Source organism: Gobius niger (genome assembly GCF_951799975.1).
Source record: "Gobius niger genome assembly, chromosome: 15".
Taxonomy (NCBI): domain Eukaryota; kingdom Metazoa; phylum Chordata; class Actinopteri; order Gobiiformes; family Gobiidae; genus Gobius; species Gobius niger.
In genome coordinates, this window is record NC_136866.1 from 28,118,503 (window position 1) to 28,141,388 (window position 22,886).

The window sequence follows — 22,886 nt, forward strand, 5'->3', positions numbered from 1 at the left end:
TTTTGTCACATTTCCATCATTGTTTTCGTCTCAGTTTTGTTGCTATTTTCACAGCTTTTATCCCGAAGCTTTTGGACTGGGGTAAAGCCAGGTGGGAGTTAAGGGGTTAACCAGATGCGGCGCAAAAGTAGGTCACTCTCTGAAGGGCCAACGGAATTGTCCCACTTTGGACACCCCTGGTTTAGACTATGGTAAAGGGAAGGTCACACAGTTCAATAGAAGACATTAGAATGAGGATGAATATGTTCAGTTATTATTTACAAAGCAACACCTTCTCGGAGGATCCGGACACATGGCTCAGTCATGCACCAGGATCTATAGTTTCTAACGACCACTTGTTGTTTTGATTTTAGACAGTTTTTTTAAGAGTATTTTCTTCTTCTTGTCAATTTTTTCCGTCCCTTTCCAAACGTGCGTTGATTGAAAAAGCCATTGCACATTTGTCTTAAATTCTCCTTTGTTTAATATCTGAACTGAGTTGCTATAGATACAGACAGCGTCTCTGGAATCGCCATATATGGTCATGTTTGACAATTTGGAGAAAAATGTAAACTTTCTTTAATTATTCAAAAAACTACTTAAACAAATGCTGAATATAGTTTTCTACTAAATAAAGATACAAAGACATGGAGAGGAGCAAAGTCGTTAAACAGCCCATAGAAACATAAATAACAGAGAATGCTAACATGATGCTACATGTTAGCATCGGGCTAATGCTAACGCTAGCTACAACTGCCGTTTTTTCGCTTCTACTGAACAATCTGCTGTGAGAAAATATCCATATGGGCCCGATTTAGACTTGACTTTATTTATGTGTGAAAAATAAGTTTATATTTCACCAGAAAAATCGTGTTTCTCTAAAGATTCTATTTCCCCCCTTGGCGAAGCCACGCCCCCTTCTATGCCGCGATGCCGTCTGTGTATTGACTCTGCTTCACATCAGTGGTGCAGGTGGTAGAGTAGGGAGTCTTGTGATCGAAGGGTTGGTGGTTCAAATCCCACAGATCAACACTATGTTCTGACTTCACCTTCATCCAGAGCTCTTTTAGCGCCTCATGTCAGTAGAAAAGTAATATATAAATGTGACCAGATGCGAGTTCACCTCACAACACTTTCTGTTCTTTGGGAATAGAAACTTTCTCTGTTTACTCGCAAAGTCGAGTCAAAGTCACAATATCAAAGATTTCAATTTGAGTTTCGAATTGACTCCGGCTCGCGGGATTAAAGTTTTTCATTTCTTGGCTGAGCTCGTCACAGCTGCCTCTCTCAGCCCCGACTCCTCCAACAAACCCAGTCACGGCGTCGACTCTTATGCAACTTTCATCTCAGTCTGAGTTCAGACCAGACGCTGGAGCAGAGCGAGTCTGTGTCTGGGGAAGTCTGTTATTTCGAGCTTATAAATGTTTGATGTTGAGGAGTAAAAGTCAAAGTGGGGGTTGTTAAGCTAATGGCTTATCTGTGGCTTAACTTACGGCTATTCTTAGTTTCCTTATGTTTTTTTTGTGAGGAGCAATATAAGAACACTTAGTACAAGAACAATGGAAAGAATGTCCTTTTGTCTCAATAAACTTACTTAATTATCAGAATTAGAGCTGATTCTGAGTCGGTGTGGCTGATTTCAAAGGAACAACATTAGTTTTCTGGGGTTTGACCTTTTTGTATCATTTGAACTACACAGGGTTTCAGCAGGGCATTAAAAAAACATCTTTTTTAACCCCTTAACTCCCACCTGAACTGAGCACATTTTCTCCAGTTTGGCTTTACCCCAATCCAAAAGCTTGTGGAAAAAAGGTGAGAAAATAGCGACAGAACTGAGACGAAAACAATGAAGATGTGACAAAAAAGTGAGAAAACTTAGACAAAAAACAGACAAAAAATTGTCAAAAAATGGACAAAAATTGGTCCAAAAAAATTAAGAAAAAGTGGCAAAAATGCCACAAAAATGGACAGAAAAAATGACAAAAATGTGACAAAAAATGGACAAAAAAATGTGACAAAAAATGGACAAAAAAATATGAAAAATTGACAAAAAAAATATGAAAAGATGATGAAAAAGTGGCAAAAATGTGATAAAAATTACACATAAAATTTACAAAAATTTGAACAAAAGGACAAATGTGACAAAAAGTGACAATAAATTTACTATTTGACAAAAAAATTACAAAAATGAGTTGAAACCCCCCCAAAAAATGATGGAAAAAAAAATCTGATGACGTGAGGAAAAAGATCCATTTAGATGAGTTTTGTAGATCTTAGCTTTCAAGTGAGGTGTTACACTGGCCTACAGGATTTGGGTAAAGCTGAACTGGAGAAAATGCTCTCGGTTCAGGCGGGAGTTAAGAGTTAAGAATTTAACCTCATTTTCTCCAGTTCGACCTCACCCAAATCTAAAAGCTTCTTGAAAAGAAACGACAGAATATCAACAAAAACAAGACGTAAATGAGGATGAAAACAAACAAAAAAAGTGTTCCAAAAATGCAAGAAATACGTGACGAAAAAGCGCCAACAATACGATGATGAGGTGTAAATGATGCGGCACCAATGCAAGGAAAAATCTTAGCTCAGTTTTGTCGGTCTTAGCTTTCAAATGAGGCGTGACACTGGCCAATACGAAAACTTTATTGTCCACCATGGTTTCACCTTAAGACATAAAAACACGTCCACATCCAGAACATCATCATGCGGCTCCACATTTCTTGCCGTAAAGTCTTAAAAACATTGGAAAAAGCAAAACGATGCCTCGGCAGCAAGAACAGCTTCTCTTACAACTGTCAAGAGTTTGCAGCTTTTACTGCTCTTGGCACAAAGGAGTTCTTCTAAATGTTTGTCTTTGTGGGTATGACTCTATATCTCTCATTGTTTAGCGAGTGGAGGAGGAGTCATTTATGATCCACACTGACTTCTGTCCCAGCGCTCCTTATAAAGGCTCTCCAAAGATCTCTGAGCTCATGTTCACCATCCCCTGGAGTTTGTTCAAGCTATGGTTTCCACCAGCATAGGCTGTAAGCTCCAGAAGGGTTTAGATTTGGATAAAGCCTTTGTTAAGCAGGAGGGGCAAAAAAAAGGAGATATTTGTTTGTATTTGACCTTGACAATTAGTCCTGGACCGTCGTAAAGACCACTGTGATGGAAAGTTAAGGCACTACAACGTCAAACACACAAATATCAACACATAAAAAGTTGCACCACTAACCAGAAAAGTCCCACTGAGGTTAGAAATCTCTTTTTTAGGGCAGTCCTGATCCCAGAGGGGGACCTACTGTATATGTTTTAGTGGTACAGTAAACCAGAGTACCTGGAGGAAACCTACACAGACAGAACATGTGAACTCCACACAGAAAGGCCCCGCCCAGGTGGGAATCGAACCTGGGACCTTGTTGCTATGAGGCACGAGCGCTAACCCCTGCACCACTGTGTTAACAGCTTTGGTAACGCTTTATATTAAGGTGTGCTCGTTAAGTATTGATAAGGTACTAATAAGGTACTAAGTATTAACACACTGCTTATTATACTTTTATTAGTTAACCCCTTAACTCCCACCTGAACCGAGCACATTTTCTCCAGTTTGGCTTTACCCCAGTCCAAAAGCTTCTGGAAAAAAGCTGTGAAAATAGCAACAAAACTGAGACGAAAACAATGATGGAAATGTGACAAAAAAGTAAGAAAACATTGACAAAAAAGTGACGAAAAGTTGATGAAAAAGTGGCAAAAATGTCACAAAAATGTCACAAAAAATTTACGAAAAATGACAAAAAAATGACAAAAAATTTGATAAAAAACTGAAGAAAAAATGACAAAAACTGAAGAAAAAATGACAAAAATGTCACAAAAAATGACAAACATTTGACAAAAAAATGACAAAAATGTTATAAATTTTTTTTACGAAAAAATGTCAAAAATGTGACAAAAAATGACAACAAAACAAAAATTTGAAAAAAAATTGACAAAAAATTACCAAAAAATAACAAAAAATGCCAAAAATGTGATTAAAAAATGCCAAAAATGAGTTGAATACCCAACAAAGAAATGATGGGAAAAAATCTGATGATGTGAGAAAAAGATCCTCTCGGTTCAGGCGGGAGTTAAGAGGTTAATATAATAATAGGCCATTAATAATACACTTATTCATTGCCAACCCTAAACCTAAAACGATTATTAATGCTTTTTAATACTTAATGAACACTCTTTATTTAAAGCTATACCAACGTTTTATATGAATAATTTTTTCATCAAGTTTTTGTCATTTTTTTGTCACATTTTTGTCACATTTTGTCACATTTTTGTCATTTTTTCATCAATTTTTTGTCACTTTTTTGTCACATTTCCATCATTGTTTACATCTCAGTTTTGTTGCTATTTTCACAGCTTTTTTTCCCGAAGCTTTTGGACTAAAGCCAAACTGGAGAAAATGCTCTCGGTTCAGGCGGGAGTTAAGAAGTTAAAGCATTAAAGTGGCATTAAAAAGCATTAATTGCCTGTTTCATTGACAATCTTATCTCAAAAATCAGCAAACAAAAGAGAATAGTTAACCACAAAGGTAAATATTGGCGTAAACTTTGACCTCCAGGATGTAGCAAGAGTCAAAGATATGATAACAAAAGTATTTACAGTTGATAATAAAGACTGAAACTACACACAGGCTAATAAATGAACAGAGCACATTAACTCTGTGCATTCAGTCTTGTTTAATCTTGACCTTTGACCTCTGTGTGGTGTCGCCTTTCACTGAAAAATAACCCAAAGGGAAAAGTGCTCAGGCCCCAGCGAGAATTGAACTCGCGACCCCTGGTTTACAAGACCAGTGCTCTAACCACTGAGCTATGAGGCCTCACCTGGAGACTCCGGTCGTGCCGCGGCTTTTCACTTACAGTAGAGCCACGCCCGCGGACACGAACCTAAGTCACGCAAATGAGTCACTCCACATTTCATTCTAAGATTAGCAGCTTCCGATTTACGGGCAGCGCTCAGGGAGTGTCAGCTTTGCTCTTCCTCACTCGGCCAATTACAAATCAATAATCTGGATTCTGAGCGTTTGTGTCGAAGAATTCATGTTTAAATCATTAATATTATATTTTTATTAGGACTAAAATGTTTCAATTCATCGTAAAAGTTTATTTCTGTTTAAACAATGACAGGGAGCAGGTTTGGGTGAATGAAGAGCTGTTTATTCAACCTCTTAACTCCTGCCTGAACCGAAAGGACCTTTTTCCTCACGTTATCAGATTTTTTTTCCATCATTTTTTTGTTGGGTATTCAACTCATTTTTGTAACTTTTTTGTCTTTTTTTCGTCAATTTTTTTTATAACAATTTTGTCATTTTTTTGTTACATTTTGTCATTTTTTGGTCATTTTTTTGGTCACATTTTTGTCATTTTTTCTTCCATTTTTTTTGTAAATTTCTTGTGACATTTTTGTGACATTTTTGCCACTTTTTCATCCATTTTTCGTCACTGTTTTGTCAATGTTTTCTCACTTTTTTGTCACATTTCCATCATTGTTTTCGTCTCAGTTTTGTCGCTATTTTCACAGCTTTTTTCCAGAAGCTTTTGGATTGGGGTAAAGCCAAACTGGAGAAAATGTGCTCGGTTCAGGTGGGAAGTTAAGGGGTTAAAGGGACTAGATATAGTTGGTCATTTTATACTCACTACTGCCACCTCAGGTCATACGTGGAACTGCAGATTCTATATTAAAGGGATATTTCTGGATTTTTGATAAAGGGCCTCATTTCCTTGATATCCAGAGTCTTGTTGATTTGTGGAGATATATTTTCTAGTTCATGCAGTCCTTATGTTTGAAGAGTTTGGTGGCGCTAGGCTAGTGCTAGGCTAGTTCATGTCTATGGTATCAGCTAGCCTGCATTAAAAACCTCTTCTAAATCATGGGCTCGTCCTCCAAACGTTGCCATATCTGATTTGTTAAAAGCTCCTTTGTGAATTCCACCTGTAGTAATGCAACAAACTACTGTAGATCCGGTAACCGAGCAGATCACTCCGCCGCTGCGTAGCTACAGCCAGGAAGCTGATGCTGCTCAAATATAAGTTATTTTAAATGCAAAATGTCACAACACAGACATTTATATGGTTAGTCTGGTGTTATAAGTGATTTTCCTCAGGTGCTCTGTGCTTGGGCCAGACTGTTTTTTATGCAGGCTACTAGTTACCATAGACATGCACTAGCCTAGCACTAGCCTAGCACCACTATATTATATAAGGACTGCATGAATAATGAAAAAAAAAAAAGAAAATCCAGAAATCAGCAACACTCTGGATAACTAGGAAAGAGGCCCTATGTCAAGAATACTGAAATATCCCTTTAAGTCTCGTGCATGACGGCACTTCGAACCCGAATAACAACTGTTTGAGTGACAGTGCAGGATTTCAGAGGCAGTTGTGGTGAACAGGTCTGAGCTCATTCTACACATTAGGACATGGAGCAACATGTAGGGGGAGGAAAATACATAATTTAAACATTTTTAAACTCGCATAGTCCCTTTAAATCACAGAACTTTTACAGCTCAGATCCTCCTACAGAAGGTGGGTCATGTTCGCTCTGTTTGCGTGACCCCAACATGACCCACCATAGAACTGTTATCATCTATTTAATACATGTATGTTGCCCACCAGAGCCTCGGACGACACGGCATCACCCTGATATTGCTGATGTTTTGTACCGTGTTTTCCGGACGATGCGTCGCTCCGGAGTATAAGACGTACGAGTCAAACAATGCCTAATGAAAAAAACAACCGGTTGAACAGGCGTACGATGTGCTAATTTAATTTCTTTTTTAGGCATATATTTTTATTTTATTCTATCGTTTAATTTGTTTTTATTTTATTTTATAATATATTCATTTTTCTAAATTGTGTTTAACTTTTTGTTTCATTTTACACTATTAACTTTATTTATTGATTCATTTTTATGCTATTTTATTGTTTCTTTTTTTATTTAACTTTATTTTTTATTTAATTATTTATTCTTTCAAATTTCTTTTAGATGATTTTTTAGATGATATCGGTCGAGCACATCGGCAGCGGCAAAAGATTTAAGAAACAACATCATCCTTAGAAAAAACCCAAAACGGTCGACCTCGAATTATAATGTGAACACCACCCACTTATTTAATCAATTTATTTAAATATACTTTTGACATTTATTAAATGTCTTTTTTACTTGTGTATTGAATTTACATTTGATTCTATCTTTGAATTTGTTTTTATTTTATTTTACTTAATTTTACTTTATTTACGTTTTTTATTTTTATTTATTTACGTTTTTTTTGTTATTATTTAACTTTATTTTTATTTAATTATTTATTTCCATTTTTTTATTTAACTTTATTTTTATTTAATTATTTATTTCCATTTTTTTATTTTTTATTTAACTTTATTATTTTTTTTCTTTTTTTTTTTCTTTTTTTTAATTTAACTTTATTTTTATTTTATTATTTATTTCCATTTTTTTAATTTAACTTTATTTATTTTTTTATTATTTATTTCCATTTTTTTAATTTAACTTTATTTTTATCTAATTATTTATTTCCATTTTTTATTTTTATTTTTTTTAATTTAACTTTATTTTTATTTAATTATTTATTTCCATTTTTTAATTTTTTATTTAACTTTATTTTTTTTTAAATTATTTATTTCCATTTTTTTAAGTTTTTTTTTATTTGACTTTATTTTTTATTTTATTTTTTATTTCCATTTTATTTTATTTTTATTTTTTTCAGTTGGCTTTCTTTCTTTTTCCTTTTGCGTTGTATTCACTTTGTTCGGCTTCCTCCTGCGCTCGTCTTTGCCGTTACCGAACATTCCCTCATTATCTGAGCCGGTGTCGTGACCTAAACCGCCCCCATAACTCTGATCCGTCCGGGTCGTCGTCCGCGGCCTGTCCGTCCTCATCAGTTCTGTTTTACCCCCCGCTGGTTTCTTTCCAACTCGATCAGCGTCAGACGAGTCACGGGAAGTTCATTCAGGATAAAAGTCAGATCCACCTCTATGTATTCACGGCAAAACAAACAATATTCACAGACATTTCGCAGAAGAAAGATGACTGACGTTGTTTCTAGGGATAATAAATCCTACGTGATGCAGAGCGCGTGGATGATGGTGTTTAGAGCAGTGACTGTAAAGCAGGATTTCAAGCCTTTTCTCACGTTTCTTATCACATTTCCAGCTTCGAGGGAATTAGGAGGAAACGTGAAGCATTTGCATATTTGGCGTTTGGTGTTATGTGTAATATGAGTGTTTCTGCCGTTATGTCATGCCTGGATCTGTTGCCGTGTGATACAGTTTGCAGCTCGGTCATGTGGTTTTGATCAAGTGTTTATTTTTAAAAAAGAGGAAATGGGCGGAAACAGGAAGTGAAGATAAAGATGTTTCAGTGCAGAACAGCTGGAGCGTGTGATCAGAGGTGGTCATAGTACTTTTCATTTCTTGACTTAACCTCTTAACTTCCACCTGAACGGATCCCATTTTCTCCAGTTTGCCTTTACCCTAATCAAAAAGCTTCTTGGGGAAAAAAGCCACAAAATGGCCACAAAAAATGAGAAGAAAACAAGGATGTAAATGCGACAAAAATGTGACAAAAATATAACAAAGATGTGACAAAAATAATGACAAAAACTCAACCAAAAAGTGACAAAAATTCAACAAAAATTCAACAAAAATCTCCAAAAATGTGACAAAACTCAACAAAAAAGTGACAAAAACTCAACAAAAAAGTGACAAAAATTCAACAAAAGTGTGACAAAAAATCTACAAAAATGTGACAAAAACTCAACAAAAAAGTGACAAAAAATCAACAAAAATGTGACAAAAAATCTACAAAAATTCAACAAAAATGTGACAAAAAATCTACAAAAAAGTGACAAAAACTCAAAAAAAATGTGACAAAAACTCAACAAAAAAGTGACAAAAATTCAACAAAAAAGTGACGAAAAAGTGACGAAAATATGATAAAAATGTGACAAACAAATTACAAAAATGTGACAAAAAATGACCAAAAAAAAGACAAAAAAGTTACAAAAATAAGTTGAATACCACACAAAAAAATGACAAAAATGTGACAAAAAACGACAAAAATGTGACAAAAAAACTAAAAAAAATATGATAAAAATGTGACAAAAAAATTACAAAAATGTGACAAAAAATGACACAAAAAAATGAGTTGAATACCCAACAAAAAAATGATGGAAAAAAAATCTGATGACGTGAGGAAAAAGATCCTTTTGGTTCAGGCGGGAGTTAAGAGGTTAACTCCCACCTGAACCGAGCACATTTTCTCCAGTCTCCTCACTTGAAAGCTAAGACCAGCAAATCTGATCTAAAAGGATCTTTTTTTTCCCCCTTGTGTTGTGGCCGTGTTGTTGTCACTTTTGTTGTCGCCTTTTTGTGGCTTTTTTCATGTGTTTTTATCCTCTACTTTTTTGTCGCTCTTTTGTGGCTTTTTTGTCTCGATATCTGCTTTTTTCCCTTGTTTTCATCGCTTTTTGTGACTCTTTTGTCGCCTTTTCCTCACTATTGTTGTCACGTTTTCATCTTGATTTTTTTTTGCTAGTTTCATGCTTGTTTCCAGAAGCTTTTATTTTGGTAAAGCCAAACTGGAGAAAATGTGCTCAGTGAAGGCGGGGGTTAAGGGGTTAAGTAACATCTGACAGAGCAACCTTTACATTTGCCCGGTCGTATCTGTGCTTTCACTCATATAATAAACCCAAGAGCTTTGACCGACGCTGAAAACCTGGTCCTGACCCTGAAACCGGCCCCAGAGCGGCCCCAGAGCGGCCCCCGGGCCCCGCGCGGTCACGTTCAGGGCGACGCGTTGAATATTTGATGCGGCGGCGGCGTTCCCCAGCTGTCGCAGCCTTCGTCACGGACGCGTCTCGGTTTGCGGCAGATGGTCAGCGGCTCGTGGTCAGATCTGGGTCGCGGCAGCTGCCTCCGTGTGAAACATGTCCCGCCGTCGAAGTTTAGAAGATGATCGGAGGAGGAGGAGGCGACAGATATAGCCACACGCCGCGGTTCGCCCTGTTTCCTGTAGATTTGGGGAGTTTTTGCCCCACTTTTTATTGGCCTGTTTGTTATTTAGTTCATGTCTCACTTAAACCAGTCCATCTGCATCATGTTGTGTGTGAACGTACATTTTTCACAATAGACCAAAACTTAAGGCCTTCATTTCGCAAACCGCTGCTTTAACCTCTTAACTCCCACCTGAACGGATCCCATTTTCTCCAGTTTGGCTTTACCCTAATCTAAAAGCTTCTTGGGGAAAAAAGGACAAAAACAGCTACAAAAAATGAGAAAACAAGGATGTAAACGGAACAAAGATGTGACAAAAATGTGACAAAAATTCAACAAAAATGTGACAAAAATGTGACAAAAATTCAACAAAAATGCAACAAAAAAATGACAAAAATTCAACAAAAATGTGACAAAAATTCAACCAAAAAGTGACAAAAAAGTGACAAAAATTCAACAAAAATGTGACAAAAATTCAACAAAAAAGTGACAAAAAATCAACAAAAATGTGACAAAAATTCAACAAAAAAGTGACAAAAATTCAACAAAAATGTGACAAAAATTCAACAAAAATGTGACAAAAATTCAACAAAAAAGTGACAAAAATTCAACAAAAATGTGACAAAAATGGAAGAAAAGAAAAGAAAAGCATACAAAAGGTGACACAACACAGCAACAAAGCGAGGAAAAGATCAGTTTTGTGGGTCTTAGCTTTCAAATGTGGTGTTACACAGGCCTATATAATAGCCAAAGAGGACAGAATGCATTTGGTTTAGGCGGGCGGTAAGACGTTAATTTGTTTATTTTGTCGTTAAATCCTCTCTGTGTCAGCGTAGATTGCGGCAAATCCTTTTTGCAGTTTGGTGGCGGTGGAATGAAAAGGCGCTGGACACACGCTGAGCTCCATCTGCTGGAATCTGTTTCCTCTGTGGAGGGAGTTTCATGTTCCCTCTGGTCTGTCCTTCATCCTCAAACAAAAGGCTGATAAGAGGAAGTGCTTTATTTGTCATTGTATAGTGGTACAGCAGAATCGTGTTCAGGTTTTAGTCCCGTAGCCAAATGACCGGCATGTTTTTGGAGGTCGAGGAAACATGGCTGCCTTCAGGTTCCTCTGATCCTCTGAAACGCAGCAGCGCCTCCTGGGTTTGTCCCTGTTTCAGAGCGTGGTGTCCTGCACTGGTCAGCTCCTCCTCTTCTTCCTGAGCAGTAACATCCAGGGCTGGGCGATAAATCGAATTTCAGGGGGGGTATTATGCAAAATGGACTTTTTCAAGCTTTACATCATGTTATTATGTCACTCCCTCATTAAAAACATGCCTGAAGTGTTGCCTTGGCACATTCACGTATTTGTGAGTAATCTGTAAAAACTCTGATGGCGGCCATTTTAGGGATAGGTTTGCCTGAGTCCTCCTAGGAACGCCCCCACCTCCTGGAGACGCCTCCGAGCTTTCGTCACCAGCCGAGTAACCAACCACTGCTCCTCAGCAGAACCCCCTCCCCACTGATGCCACAGACAGCGTGTGGAGGGGGCGTGTCGGAAAGAGTCAGAGGTTCTTAAAGAGACAGAGGCCTATTTCAAGACATTCACTACAGCCATTTTGAGAGAGTAATTTCATACAAGGCAGTTATTCTAATTTACTGCATTTACAGACCAACAGAAGGTTTGGTCATCATTGCAGTGTGATATAGACTGGTGCTATGTGACTGAAAAAAGCATAATACACATTTAGCTCCGCCCCTTTCCCTTGAGTCTCCATGGAGACGGTTGTCAATCACAGCAGAGGCATGAAGACGTTAAAACTTAAACACTTTTGAAAACTCCATGGCTTATTAAGAGGTTTGACTTTTGAGCAGACGAGGAAAAAGAAATAATTGTTTTTAAATAAAGGGTTATGTTATGTTTATGGTAATTAATATTTATATTTGCGTAGTTGTAGCTACATTATGAAATATTAATGAGCAGGACTCTGAGCAGTTTTCTTCATGTCAGGATCAGGAGACTTTTTAACCCCTTAACTCCCACCTGAACCGAGCACATTTTCTCAAGTTTGGCTTTACCCCAGTCCAAAAGCTTCTGGAAAAAAGCTGTGAAAATAGCAACAAAACTGAGTAAAACAATGATGGAAATGTGACAAAAAATGAGAAAACATTGATGAAAAAGTGGCAAGAATGTCACAAGAAATTGACGAAAAAATGACAAAAAATTGACAACAAATTGACAAAAATGTGACCAAAAAGAAGTGACAAAAATGTGATAAAAATGTGACAAAAAAATAACAAAAATTGGACAAAAAAAATGATGGAAAAAAAATCTGATGACGTGAGGAAAAAGATCCTCTCGGTTCAGGCGGGAGTTTAGAGGTTAACCATACACGGCGCAAAACTAGGTCACCCTCTGGCGGGCCAACAGAATTGTTCCGGCGGGCCATATTTGGTCCGCGGGCCCCACTTTGGGCACCCCTGCGTTACTGCAATAAAAGCCAAGTAAAAAAGTGAGACAGTGTGCGGGAGCTCTTTTTCAAGTTAACCTCTTAACTCCCTCCTGAACCGAGAGGATCTTTTTCCTCACGTCATCAGATTTTTTATTCAACTCATTTTAGTAACTTTTTTGTCATTTTTTCCTCACATTTTTGTCATTTTTTAATTTATTTTTTTGTCAAATTTTTGGTAATTTTTTTGGTCAAATTTTTATCACATTTTTGTCACATTTTTGTCATTTTTTCGTCCATTTTTTGTCAATTTCCATCATTGTTTTCGGCTCAGTTTTGTTGCTTTTTCACAGCTTTTTTCCAGAAGCTTTTGGACTGGGGGTAAACTGGAGAAAATGGGCTCGGTTCAGGTGGGAGTTAAGGGGTTATGTGATCTATTTTTCTACGCACCTACGTCTCCTTCTCGGGTGTGCAGAGCTTCTACTTATCGAACACAGAAATTCAACCAAAAAGTGTGCTCTAATATAGTTCTTATATAATATAATAATATAGACGTTCCTTCCTTGACCCGAGCGCCGCAGGTACCTGACCAACGGCCTGACGTCCCTGGAGCGTTTCCCCATCAGCTTTAAGACGCAGTTCTCGGGACACTGCTTCCATCACGTGGTCCTGGGCGTCTACTGTAACGGCAGGTACGGCTCGCTGGGCATGAGCCGCCGCCAGGACCTGATGGACAAACCGCTGAGCTACCGGACCCTGGGCGACCTGGTGGGGGAGTTCGAGAGCTCCTACAAGAGATACCAGCACACCATCAAGAAGGTGACGCCCTCCACCCCCCCGGGACCAGGAGGATACAGACTCACTGAAGGATCTTTGTTTGTCATTCCCAGGTGAAGATCGGCCTGTACGTCCCTCACGACCCTCACGTGTTCCAGCCCATCGAGTGGAAACACCTGGTGCTGAACGTGGCGCGACTCGGGGCGCAGGAGATGAGGAAGGAGCTGGAGAAGCACGGCCGCGACATGAGGATGAAGGTGCGGGTGGTTTTGTCTGTGCTTAGTTTTTTCGATACCACTTCTCTAACAATACCTGCTTTTCGGTACCGGAGCCTTAACGGTACTTTTTCCGATACCTATGTTATTTTAATTGAGTTCATTTTCTGAGCAGAATTCCTAGTCTCGCCAACCAGACTCCGCTTCTTTACAGAAGAGGGTCTGGCAACACTCCATTGCGCGCTTTCAAAGGAAGTGACGCAGCGATATGGAGCCAACCGACCAATCAGAGCAGCTCCCTGAACGGGGTCACGTTGTTGCGCCTTTGTTTTGTAGTTTTTCAACACAAGCAACCACTTCACGTAATGCTCCGGTTTGCTTGTATTCTTAAGTTTTTCTGACATAAACGACAGAAGTCATTTACTGAACTCCGTGTGGCAGGAGCGCCATTGTTAATGTCCCAATGATACAACTTTCTTGTTGCTGTTTCTGTCATTACATCCGCTATGTTCTCATTGGCTGCTATGCGCACATTAGTCCCGCCTCAAGCAGTAGCTTTTCTACGACAGGGTCGCCAGACTAGTCTCCTGTTTATTAATTAATAAACATCGGAGATTAGTCTGGATGCCAGGCTACAGAATTCCCACTTAAGCCTTGATAAAAAGAGAGTTGGGACATTATTCCCTCCTGAGCTGCAGAGACAGATCCACATCACGTTTATTTCAGATAAACTTTTCAAACAATTAGAATAGAGATTTTTTGTTTTTTTGCTGCTTCACTGTGCAATTGCAAGGCCGGGGAAGCAGCACCCCCTTGCAAGCTGGTGGCCCTCAAGCCAGCAGCCCTTCTGTGCTCCTCCAGAATGGACCTATGGCCAGGCCGCCCCTGCCGTCGTCATCGCGCCATTAATCAGTATCTATTAGGGATGGGACGAAAAACCGTTTTTTTTATCGATACACCGATTTGCGCACAAGAGATGCGAGTGCGTCGGCAGAGAAGCCACAGATCGATGCAGTTCAGAGCATAAACATAAGATGCATCGGATTTTACGCGCTCATATCGGTTTAATCTAGATACGTTGCGGATGTAAAGCCCCTCGGGCCACTGCGCGCCTCACGAGGAGCGCGTGTGTCTTACCCCTAAACTCCAGGTTTAGAGCGGTTCAGTTTAGAGCAGTTCAGAAACACATCCGCTGTGCGGAGTCGGGTTGGCCTCTGCGCTGTGTTGAATGAAGGACGTCCCGTGTGCAGAACGAAAAGTTGCAGGAAGACAAACGCTGATAAATATTCCAAACATCGCCATGATCCGCCATCTTCGTTTGCCCAAGTCATTATGTCCACTTAGAAGCGTAAAGAGTCCAGGAAGAGTCCAGAAATCCACTTTACTGCATTAGAGCCAGGTGGAAGAACACGTGAGACTGCGCTGAGGCAGAGGGAGCCCCGCCCCTTAATTAGCATAACCATGTGAGCTTTTCTGTGTGCGCTATTAATGTGGAAATAAAGCACACAATCGCCTTTTTAATTTAACAATACTGATCATAGATTCATAATAATTGTCCCCCCAAAATAGTTGAAAAAACTAAAGAACAAAAAATCTTAAGGTGGATAAACCCATAGAATATATAGGATACAAAGCCAAAAAAAAGTTTAAATATGAAGGCGGATGGATTCTTGTGTGTTTGAGGGCAACACACAACTCATTGCTCTGTCTCACCAGCCTGGAGACTAGAGTCACCGCTTGTCATGGAGATGTCTCTGATACGTCCTCTGGCAATGAGGCGAGTCTCCGGGGAGTCTCCGTGAAAATGAGCAGGTTCTGTTTAAGTAAGCAAGTGCTTTATTGTCATTCTACAAGCGTACAATGAAACAGTGTTCAGGTGCCAGTCCTGACGGGTATGACCTCGGAGGACGGGGAAACTGTAGCACTCGGAAGAAACCAGGCTGGCTGCCCTCTGCCTCCATGCCGAGTCTCTGCATGGTCTCCGAGAGGTCTCCGAGAGGTCTCCGAGAGGTCTACAAGAGGTCTACGTGGTCTTAAGCAGTGTTGGGAAAGTTCATTTTCTACATGAACTAGTTCAAAGTTCAGTTCACAAATTTCAAAATGAACTAGTTTGTTCATAGTTCATAATTGTATATAATTAATAGTTCGTTCATAGTTCCGAAAATGAACTAGTTCATAGTTTTTTAGTTTTTTTTTGCTGCGAGCTGTTATTCAGGGATGAAAACAGATCGAGGTGAAAAAGGTGAGACGTATATTTCCCCGCTCATAAAGCAACAATCTGATGCATTTTTAAATGCATTTTTGCCAACCTTGGTAGAGCTGGAGAAAGTTGACTTCAGCCATGAGTTAAAAATATTATCCTCACTTAGTGTTAAAGCTATGTCTTGTCAGCCTGTCACTGTTTTATGAGTGGATTTTGGATATCTTTGGATATCTTTGCTAATCATATATTTTTTTTTTAAGTTTAATTGGTAAATTCTTGGTGGAAAATGAAGCTACAAATATTCACCTGCATGTGTGTTAATTTGGTAAATTAATCATGTGAATAAGATTGTTTTAGGAGCTAATTTGTAGTTAAGAAACTCCACATTGTGGCTTTATGCAAATGAGTGGCACCGCGGAGCAGAGGAGTTTGGAGCGACAGACGTTACACAAGGGAAACTCGCTTCGTAACCTCACTCTGTGGCTGCTGAGGCACCGTGTGGACCCGCTGGTTACCGGTGTGCCAGGGCATGTGCCAGGGCCATAAACAGCCGAGTTCACCGCCACAGAACTGGACACAGTTGGCGCGGGGGCTGAGCGGGGCTAGCGCGAGCTACACTGTGGACCCACCAGAGTTTAGAGCCGCTGGTAAACTCTGACGGCCGGTTTTACATTCACTGATCCGCGGTCTTTAATCACAGATATATGAAATCTGGCACCATATTGAACGAATGTAAAAAGGACGGGAATGCTGTTCACAGACACCAGAATGAACGCGTTCATGGTTTCGTTCATCAGGCAGTAACACTGTGCGTTCAGTTCACGTTCGCCCAAAATATGAACGCGTTCAGGTACATCACTGGTCTTAAGCAGCTGAGGCAACGTTGCAAACCCTATTCGTTGTCCTCAACCTGTGAGACGTTTCTGGGAGATCAGAGAGACTCCATACGGCTCTCTGAGATCCCCTTGGTATCCAACAGGTCTCGGAGACATTGCAGGGACGTCACAGAAATGCACAACTGCTTAAGACCACAGAGACCTCTCAGAGACCTTCATGAAGTCTCCGTGTGGTTTCCCATTGAGTTGTGAATGAAACCTGTGAGAGTTATCTGTTTCTGCAGGGTTTGGTTAGAACATGAGGCTCAGCTTGTAAAACGGATCCTTCTGCAAAACAAAACATGGCAATGAACCTGCAGATTGGTGTTTATGTTTGTACTCGCTCTTCTTCAGCGTATTCTAGTGGCTGTTTGAACGTGTTGTAAATAGAACAAGTGTTTGTTTGTCACAGTTCAGTCCTGTAGGTCTTGTGCCGATGAGAAGCTCTTTTGTGCAGCTCCGGACGGGGATTCCCTCCTGTCAGGTTTAATTCAGGCCACGGCTCAGGGAGGAATGTTCCATTATCTGATGTAACTCTGGTAGTTTTACTCCCCATTAAGTGGTACTGTACTGTAGTAGTAGTTATGTTCTGCATGTAGGTCAGTGGGTTGCAGCTGTCCGTTTCCGTGGAGACAGAGGGGCGTGTCCAGAGAATGCACGGCGATTATAAATAGATGTGATTTAAGGCGAGAGGCTGCAGGTGGATCGGGAAAAAATCAAAATGTAGAGATGTCAATTTGAAACATTTGCTAGAGATTACGGACATGAATATGAGGAAAAAACGTATTGCAACTTCTCCTTTATTTGACGTTTTCATGTAAAAATATGTTTTTTTTAAGTGTAAAAATGTGTTCTGTATTTCAGCAACAAAATCTAAATAATGGATAGAGCCATGTTTACATTTGATTTTGTTGATGTATTAGTTTCAAAGATTTCTTCAGAAGTTCTGCATCTTGTTAAATTCTTTGATAAGCTATTTAAGTGAAAACAAAAACCCTGTTAAAACTAATATCCAAAGCACACAGGACTTAGATATTGAAAATGTAATATTGAAATACCTTATGTCACTTCTTGTTCTTTTTTTTCTCCTCCTCCTTTTTTCCTCTTCTTCTACTTCTTCTACTTCTCTTTCTTCTTCTGCCCCCTCCTTTTTCTTCTTCCTGTTCTACGTCTTCGTCTCCTCCTTCTTCTTCCACTTCTTCTTCCGATCTCCTCCTTCTTTTGCTTCTTCTTTGTCACTTCTTATCAATAGAGAAACAGTGAATCAAAAATGAAAACTTCATTGTGAAGATTTGGTGATTTATTGTTTCCAGGTGAAAGTTTATGTTTTGGCCCAAACACATAACTTTTGTGCCGTCCGCCATGATAAGAAGCTCCCAAATTGGTCTGTCAGTTAGGAAGGAGTTAGGAAAAGGAGCCTCGATGCTAACTATCATAGCCACTTTAGCATAGGGACCTCTGGTGCTAACTATCTTAGCCACTTTAGCATAGGGACCTCTGGTGCTAACTATCTTAGCCACTTTAGCATAGGGACCTCTGGTGCTAACTATCATAGCCACTTTAGCATAGGGACCTCTGGTGCTAACTATCTTACCCACTTTAGCATAGGGACATCTGGTGCTAACTATCATAGCCACTTTAGCATAGGGACATCTGGTGCTAACTATCTTACCCACTTTAGCATAGGGACATCTGGTGCTAACTATCATAGCCACTTTAGCATAGGGACATCTGGTGCTAACTATCTTACCCACTTTAGCATAGGGACATCTGGTGCTAACTATCTTACCCACTTTAGCATAGGGACATCTGGTGCTAACTATCTTACCCACTTTAGCATAGGGACCTCTGGTGCTAACTATCTTAGCCACTTTAGCATAGGGACCTCTGGTGCTAACTATCTTAGCCACTTTAGCATAGGGACATCTGGTGCTAACTATCATAGCCACTTTAGCATAGGGACCTCTGGTGCTAACTATCTTAGCCACTTTAGCATAGGGACATCTGGTGCTAACTATCTTACCCACTTTAGCATAGGGACCTCTGGTGCTAACTATCTTACCCACTTTAGCATAGGGACCTCTGGTGCTAACTATCTTAGCCACTTTAGCATAGGGACATCTGGTGCTAACTATCATAGCCACTTTAGCATAGGGACCTCTGGTGCTAACTATCTTACCCACTTTAGCCTAGTGACCTCTGGTGCTAACTAACCAGTGATTAGGAGCTATGTGCCATCCCATAAGCCACTGCGCCAAACCCCCCACCCCCCTCGACCCCACCCTCGACCACTGTTGATTGACAGGAGCACGTTTAATAATAAAAATAATAAGATTCTGCACAAGCCAAACTTTATATAAGTGACAAAATCCATGTTGTCGTCCCCACAGCTCAGTCACAGGTCAGTGTTAAAGAGCCGCGTCAGTGTTAAAGAGCCGCCTAAACAGATTAAATGAAGGCAGTTTGTGCTTTTGCTCCATTTAGGAGAAACTTAAGCCACATGGATCATTTGCTACTGTAGCTTTATGAAACAGCAGTTGAAATAAAATAACACTGAAGGGAAATGTGATGCTCATCTGGATTTTTCTCCTTAAGTGTCTTTATTTGGACACTATGTTGTTGCGTATGCGATACAGTAGGGGGCGACATGCGCTTCTGTTTGCCTGCAGTCTGCCAATAACCTTAAAGAAGAAGTTGGGTAAGGACGGTCGAATTGGGCAAATGCTGCTGAAGCTCTAGTTCACTAACTGCATAGAGATCTAACAGTCGCTCCCATGAAAGGTTAAGGATCAGGAGCTCTAGGGTTAGGACATAGAGGCTTGAACAATTTGGATATGCAGGAGGGATTGTGAGAGCGAGAAATGAAAAAAAAAGTTTCAACAGGAAACTCAGGTACCCTCTCTTTAATGGTCTCTGCATTTTTCTGTAATATCCCGTCATTATTCCCTCTGCCGCCTCTGCTGCTGTGCTTTGATCACTGTTGTGTGGGGTAAATAATGGACCTGCAGCCTGACGGTAACGTGATGTAACGTGACCCAGATTCCAGTGTGCACTTTGTCAGGTGTGTTTTCGTTATGGGCAACGTGGAGCAGAGACGGCGCCAAAGTCTAACTTATATTTAAACGTTTAGCCGTATCTGGGGCATGTCGCAGCTTTACCGATTGAAATGTCCTGGATCCCAGTTTTAGGGCCTCAGATCTGAAATGTAGAAGAGAGAATGCTCTGTAAGTTACAAATACATGTGTAAATGAGCCCTGCTAGTCCATTTGCATGTTCTACTTGTTAGACTTGTAGGGCCGTCTCGATAATTACTGTAATTGCGTTTCCAATAGGGCTGTGCAATTAATCGAAATTCGATTACGATTTCGATTATTACACTAGACGATCACAAAAATAGCATAATCGAGAACAAACGATTATTAAGGATGCCCTCCCGCTCGTCCATCCAAAGTGCAAAAAGTCCGTCCTGCGCGGTTTGTGTGACGCGTCTGATCGGCTGAAACACCAGCAATGTGATAGAACCGCTGTTTTAGAAGCCTCGACATCCTTTGCTCAGGCCCTGGTTTTGTTTAGTAGAAAAGTCTAAAACTCTTCTTCAGGAGCAGATAAGCGGAGCTCAAACAAACTCTTATTATTTCATGCCACTGAGATGATTGTTTCTGTTCCCTTCACATTTCACGAGCTAAAGGCTCAGGCTTTGGTCTGACATAAAAACATTAGCGCTGTGTGATGATGTCATCAGGCCGCGCGGCTCTGTTGGACAGGTGTGAGGGCTGGCCAGCAGGGGGCAGGTGTCCCTATAGGATTAGTTTAGAAACGTGAGCATATAAAAAAAAAAGCTTTTATTGTGGTCATACCGCCTTTGCTCTGCCCAATCCCGTCAGACCTTGGAAGCTAAGCAGGGAAGGGCCTGGTCGGTACTTGGATGGGAGACCGTTTGGTAACACCAGGAAGCCTAGCGAATGTAATCCGTGAGTGAGTGAGTGGTGGTCGGAGGGGCCGATGGCGCAGACTGGTTGCCTCGCTTCCGTCAGTCTACCCCAGGGCAGCTGTGGCTACAATAGTAGCTTACCACCACCGAGTATGGAGTGAACGAATAGTGCAATGTAAAGCGTCTTTGAGTGTCCAGAAAAGCGCGATAAAACCAATGCATTATTATTATTATTATTATTGTCCAAAGAAAATATAGTCCATAGTTGTTTTTTAAAATAATAATAAAAATGAATAAATAAAATAAAGATTTTTTTTTCAAGGCAACAAATAATCGTTAATTATTACTAAAATAATCGTGATTATTATTTTTTTCTATAATCGAGCAGCCCTAGTTTCAAATGACATCACGCATAGTTCTGGTGGCCATTTTGAATACCCATGTATATGCAGTACTACAACATGTAACAATATCTCTACTCAGGATGAAAATGAAAGACAACTGATGACAGTGGCATTTTTATGTTCTCTAGATCATTGCTCAAGAAGATCACAGTTAAAACACGGCCCCAGAGACAAATGTTTATGTGATAAAAGCAGCAGATGTGGCTCAGACGTAGCAGCTCTGTCTGTGGAGCTACAGCAGGATTTACTAAAGATCTGCTTCACTCTGAAGACTAAATGAACACATCAAAGAGGAAGCAGAAAACCTTTCTCTGTGATTTTTACAGTTTGTCATGTCGACAGAGTCTCAGTCGGAGTCAGTGTTTAAGCTGCTCAAGACGTTAGCATGCTACCTGTTAGCAACTGTCAACACGATAAACAAATGTGTGGCTCACATCTGTGACCACTGAGGAAATACTACAGTAACAGCTCTGACCTCTGTCACATGTATCCAGGCTAGATGTTTGTGGTTCAGGGCTTTCTCTTGGAGAGGTCAGAGCTGTTGAAGCTAAATGCTAACCGGTAGCATGCTAGCGTCTTGAGCAGCTTAAACACTGACTCACTGGTTTCTTCACAGAGACGTGCGTCTCCGTAGCCGTGTTTTTACTGTTTAATTTCTTGAAGAAAAAAAATTCACCGTCAATCAGTCGTCTTTCATTTTCATCCTGAGTAGAGATATCGGTACATGTTGTAGTACTGCATAATTCTACTTCGGTATTCAAAATGGCCGCCATAACAACAAACGTTACATGACTGAAAAGCATGTGTATCGACATATCGTTCAATAAATAACAGATAAATGATACTTTGTTAGACTTGACACATTATTTCCTGTTTCTCGCAGCTCGTGTGGGATTAGACTCTTTTACAAAGATCCAGTAGATCCACATCAGCCGCTGCTTTAACTCGAGGTCGGCGGGTTCTCTGGCAGACGAGTCGATTCAGTTCCTCGTCAAACACTGGAGGTCAGACTCTCCGCTCACACACATTTACAAACTCCGTGGTGCATTAAAGAGCCGTCTGTCTCTGAGGGAATCTGTAAAAGCATCGTCAGTGTCGCTCATTATGCCAAACGTCTGTTCATATTATCGCGGTCCTTTTAAAGGTTAGTGCTTTTAGTCCACAGTTCTGTATCATGTCTATGTTTTCTGTGGAATGACCAGAGCAGGTCCGACTAAAAAGCAGATCGGACTCTTTTCGGATGAGCTTTTATTTGACAATGGCCGACGATTGTTTCTATTTTAATTTGTGTAATTAGTTGTTCTTGATTTGGTTGTTTTAGCACTTTTTGATTTAATCTGTGAAAGATGCGAGGTGGTGATGAGGTTAATAACGTTTTTCTTCCACTTCTTCTTCTCCTTCTCCTCCTCCGTCTTCTCCTTGTTCTTGCTCCTCTTCTACTTCCTCTCCTTCTGCTTCTTTTTCTTCTACTTCTCCTCCTTCTTTCTCTTCTTCTCCTTCATCTCCTGCTTCTTTTTCTTCTTCTCCTCCTCCTTCTTCCTCTTTTTCTACTTCTTCTACCTCTTCTCCTCCTTCCTCTTCTTTCTCTTCTTCTACTTCTCCTCCTTCTTCTTCCTATTCTTCTACTTCTCCTCCTTCTCCTTCCTCTTCTTCTACTTCTCCTTCTTCCTCTTCTACTTCTTCTCCTCCTTCTTCCTCTTCTTCTACTTCTTCTCCTCCTTCTTCCTCTTTTTCTACTTCTTCTACCTCTTCTCCTTCCTCTTCTTTCTCTTCTTCTACTTCTCCTCCTTCTTCTTCCTATTCTTCTACTTCTCCTCCTTCTCCTTCCTCTTCTACTTCTCCTTCTTCCTCTTCTACTTCTTCTACTTCTCCTCCTTCTTTTTCATCGCCTTCTGCTTCTTTTTCTTCTCCTCCTTCTTCTTCCTATTCTTCTACTTCTTCTCCTCCTTCTTCTTCCTCTTCTTCTACTTCTTCTCCTCCTTCTTTCTATTCTTCTACTTCTTCTTCTCCTCCTTCTTCCTCTTCTACTTCTTCTA

General features: G+C 40.1%; 1 protein-coding gene across 1 annotated transcript in view; it reads left to right on the top strand.

Annotated features, from left to right (window-relative positions):
• Positions 1–22,886, top strand: part of vash2 (vasohibin 2) — a 66,772-nt gene that overhangs the window by 25,433 nt on the left and 18,453 nt on the right. The window contains exons 7-8 of the mRNA XM_079572799.1: positions 13,027–13,264; positions 13,336–13,479. Coding sequence (XP_079428925.1) covers positions 13,027–13,264; positions 13,336–13,479 — 382 coding nt within the window. The remainder of the gene's footprint in view (positions 1–13,026; positions 13,265–13,335; positions 13,480–22,886) is intronic.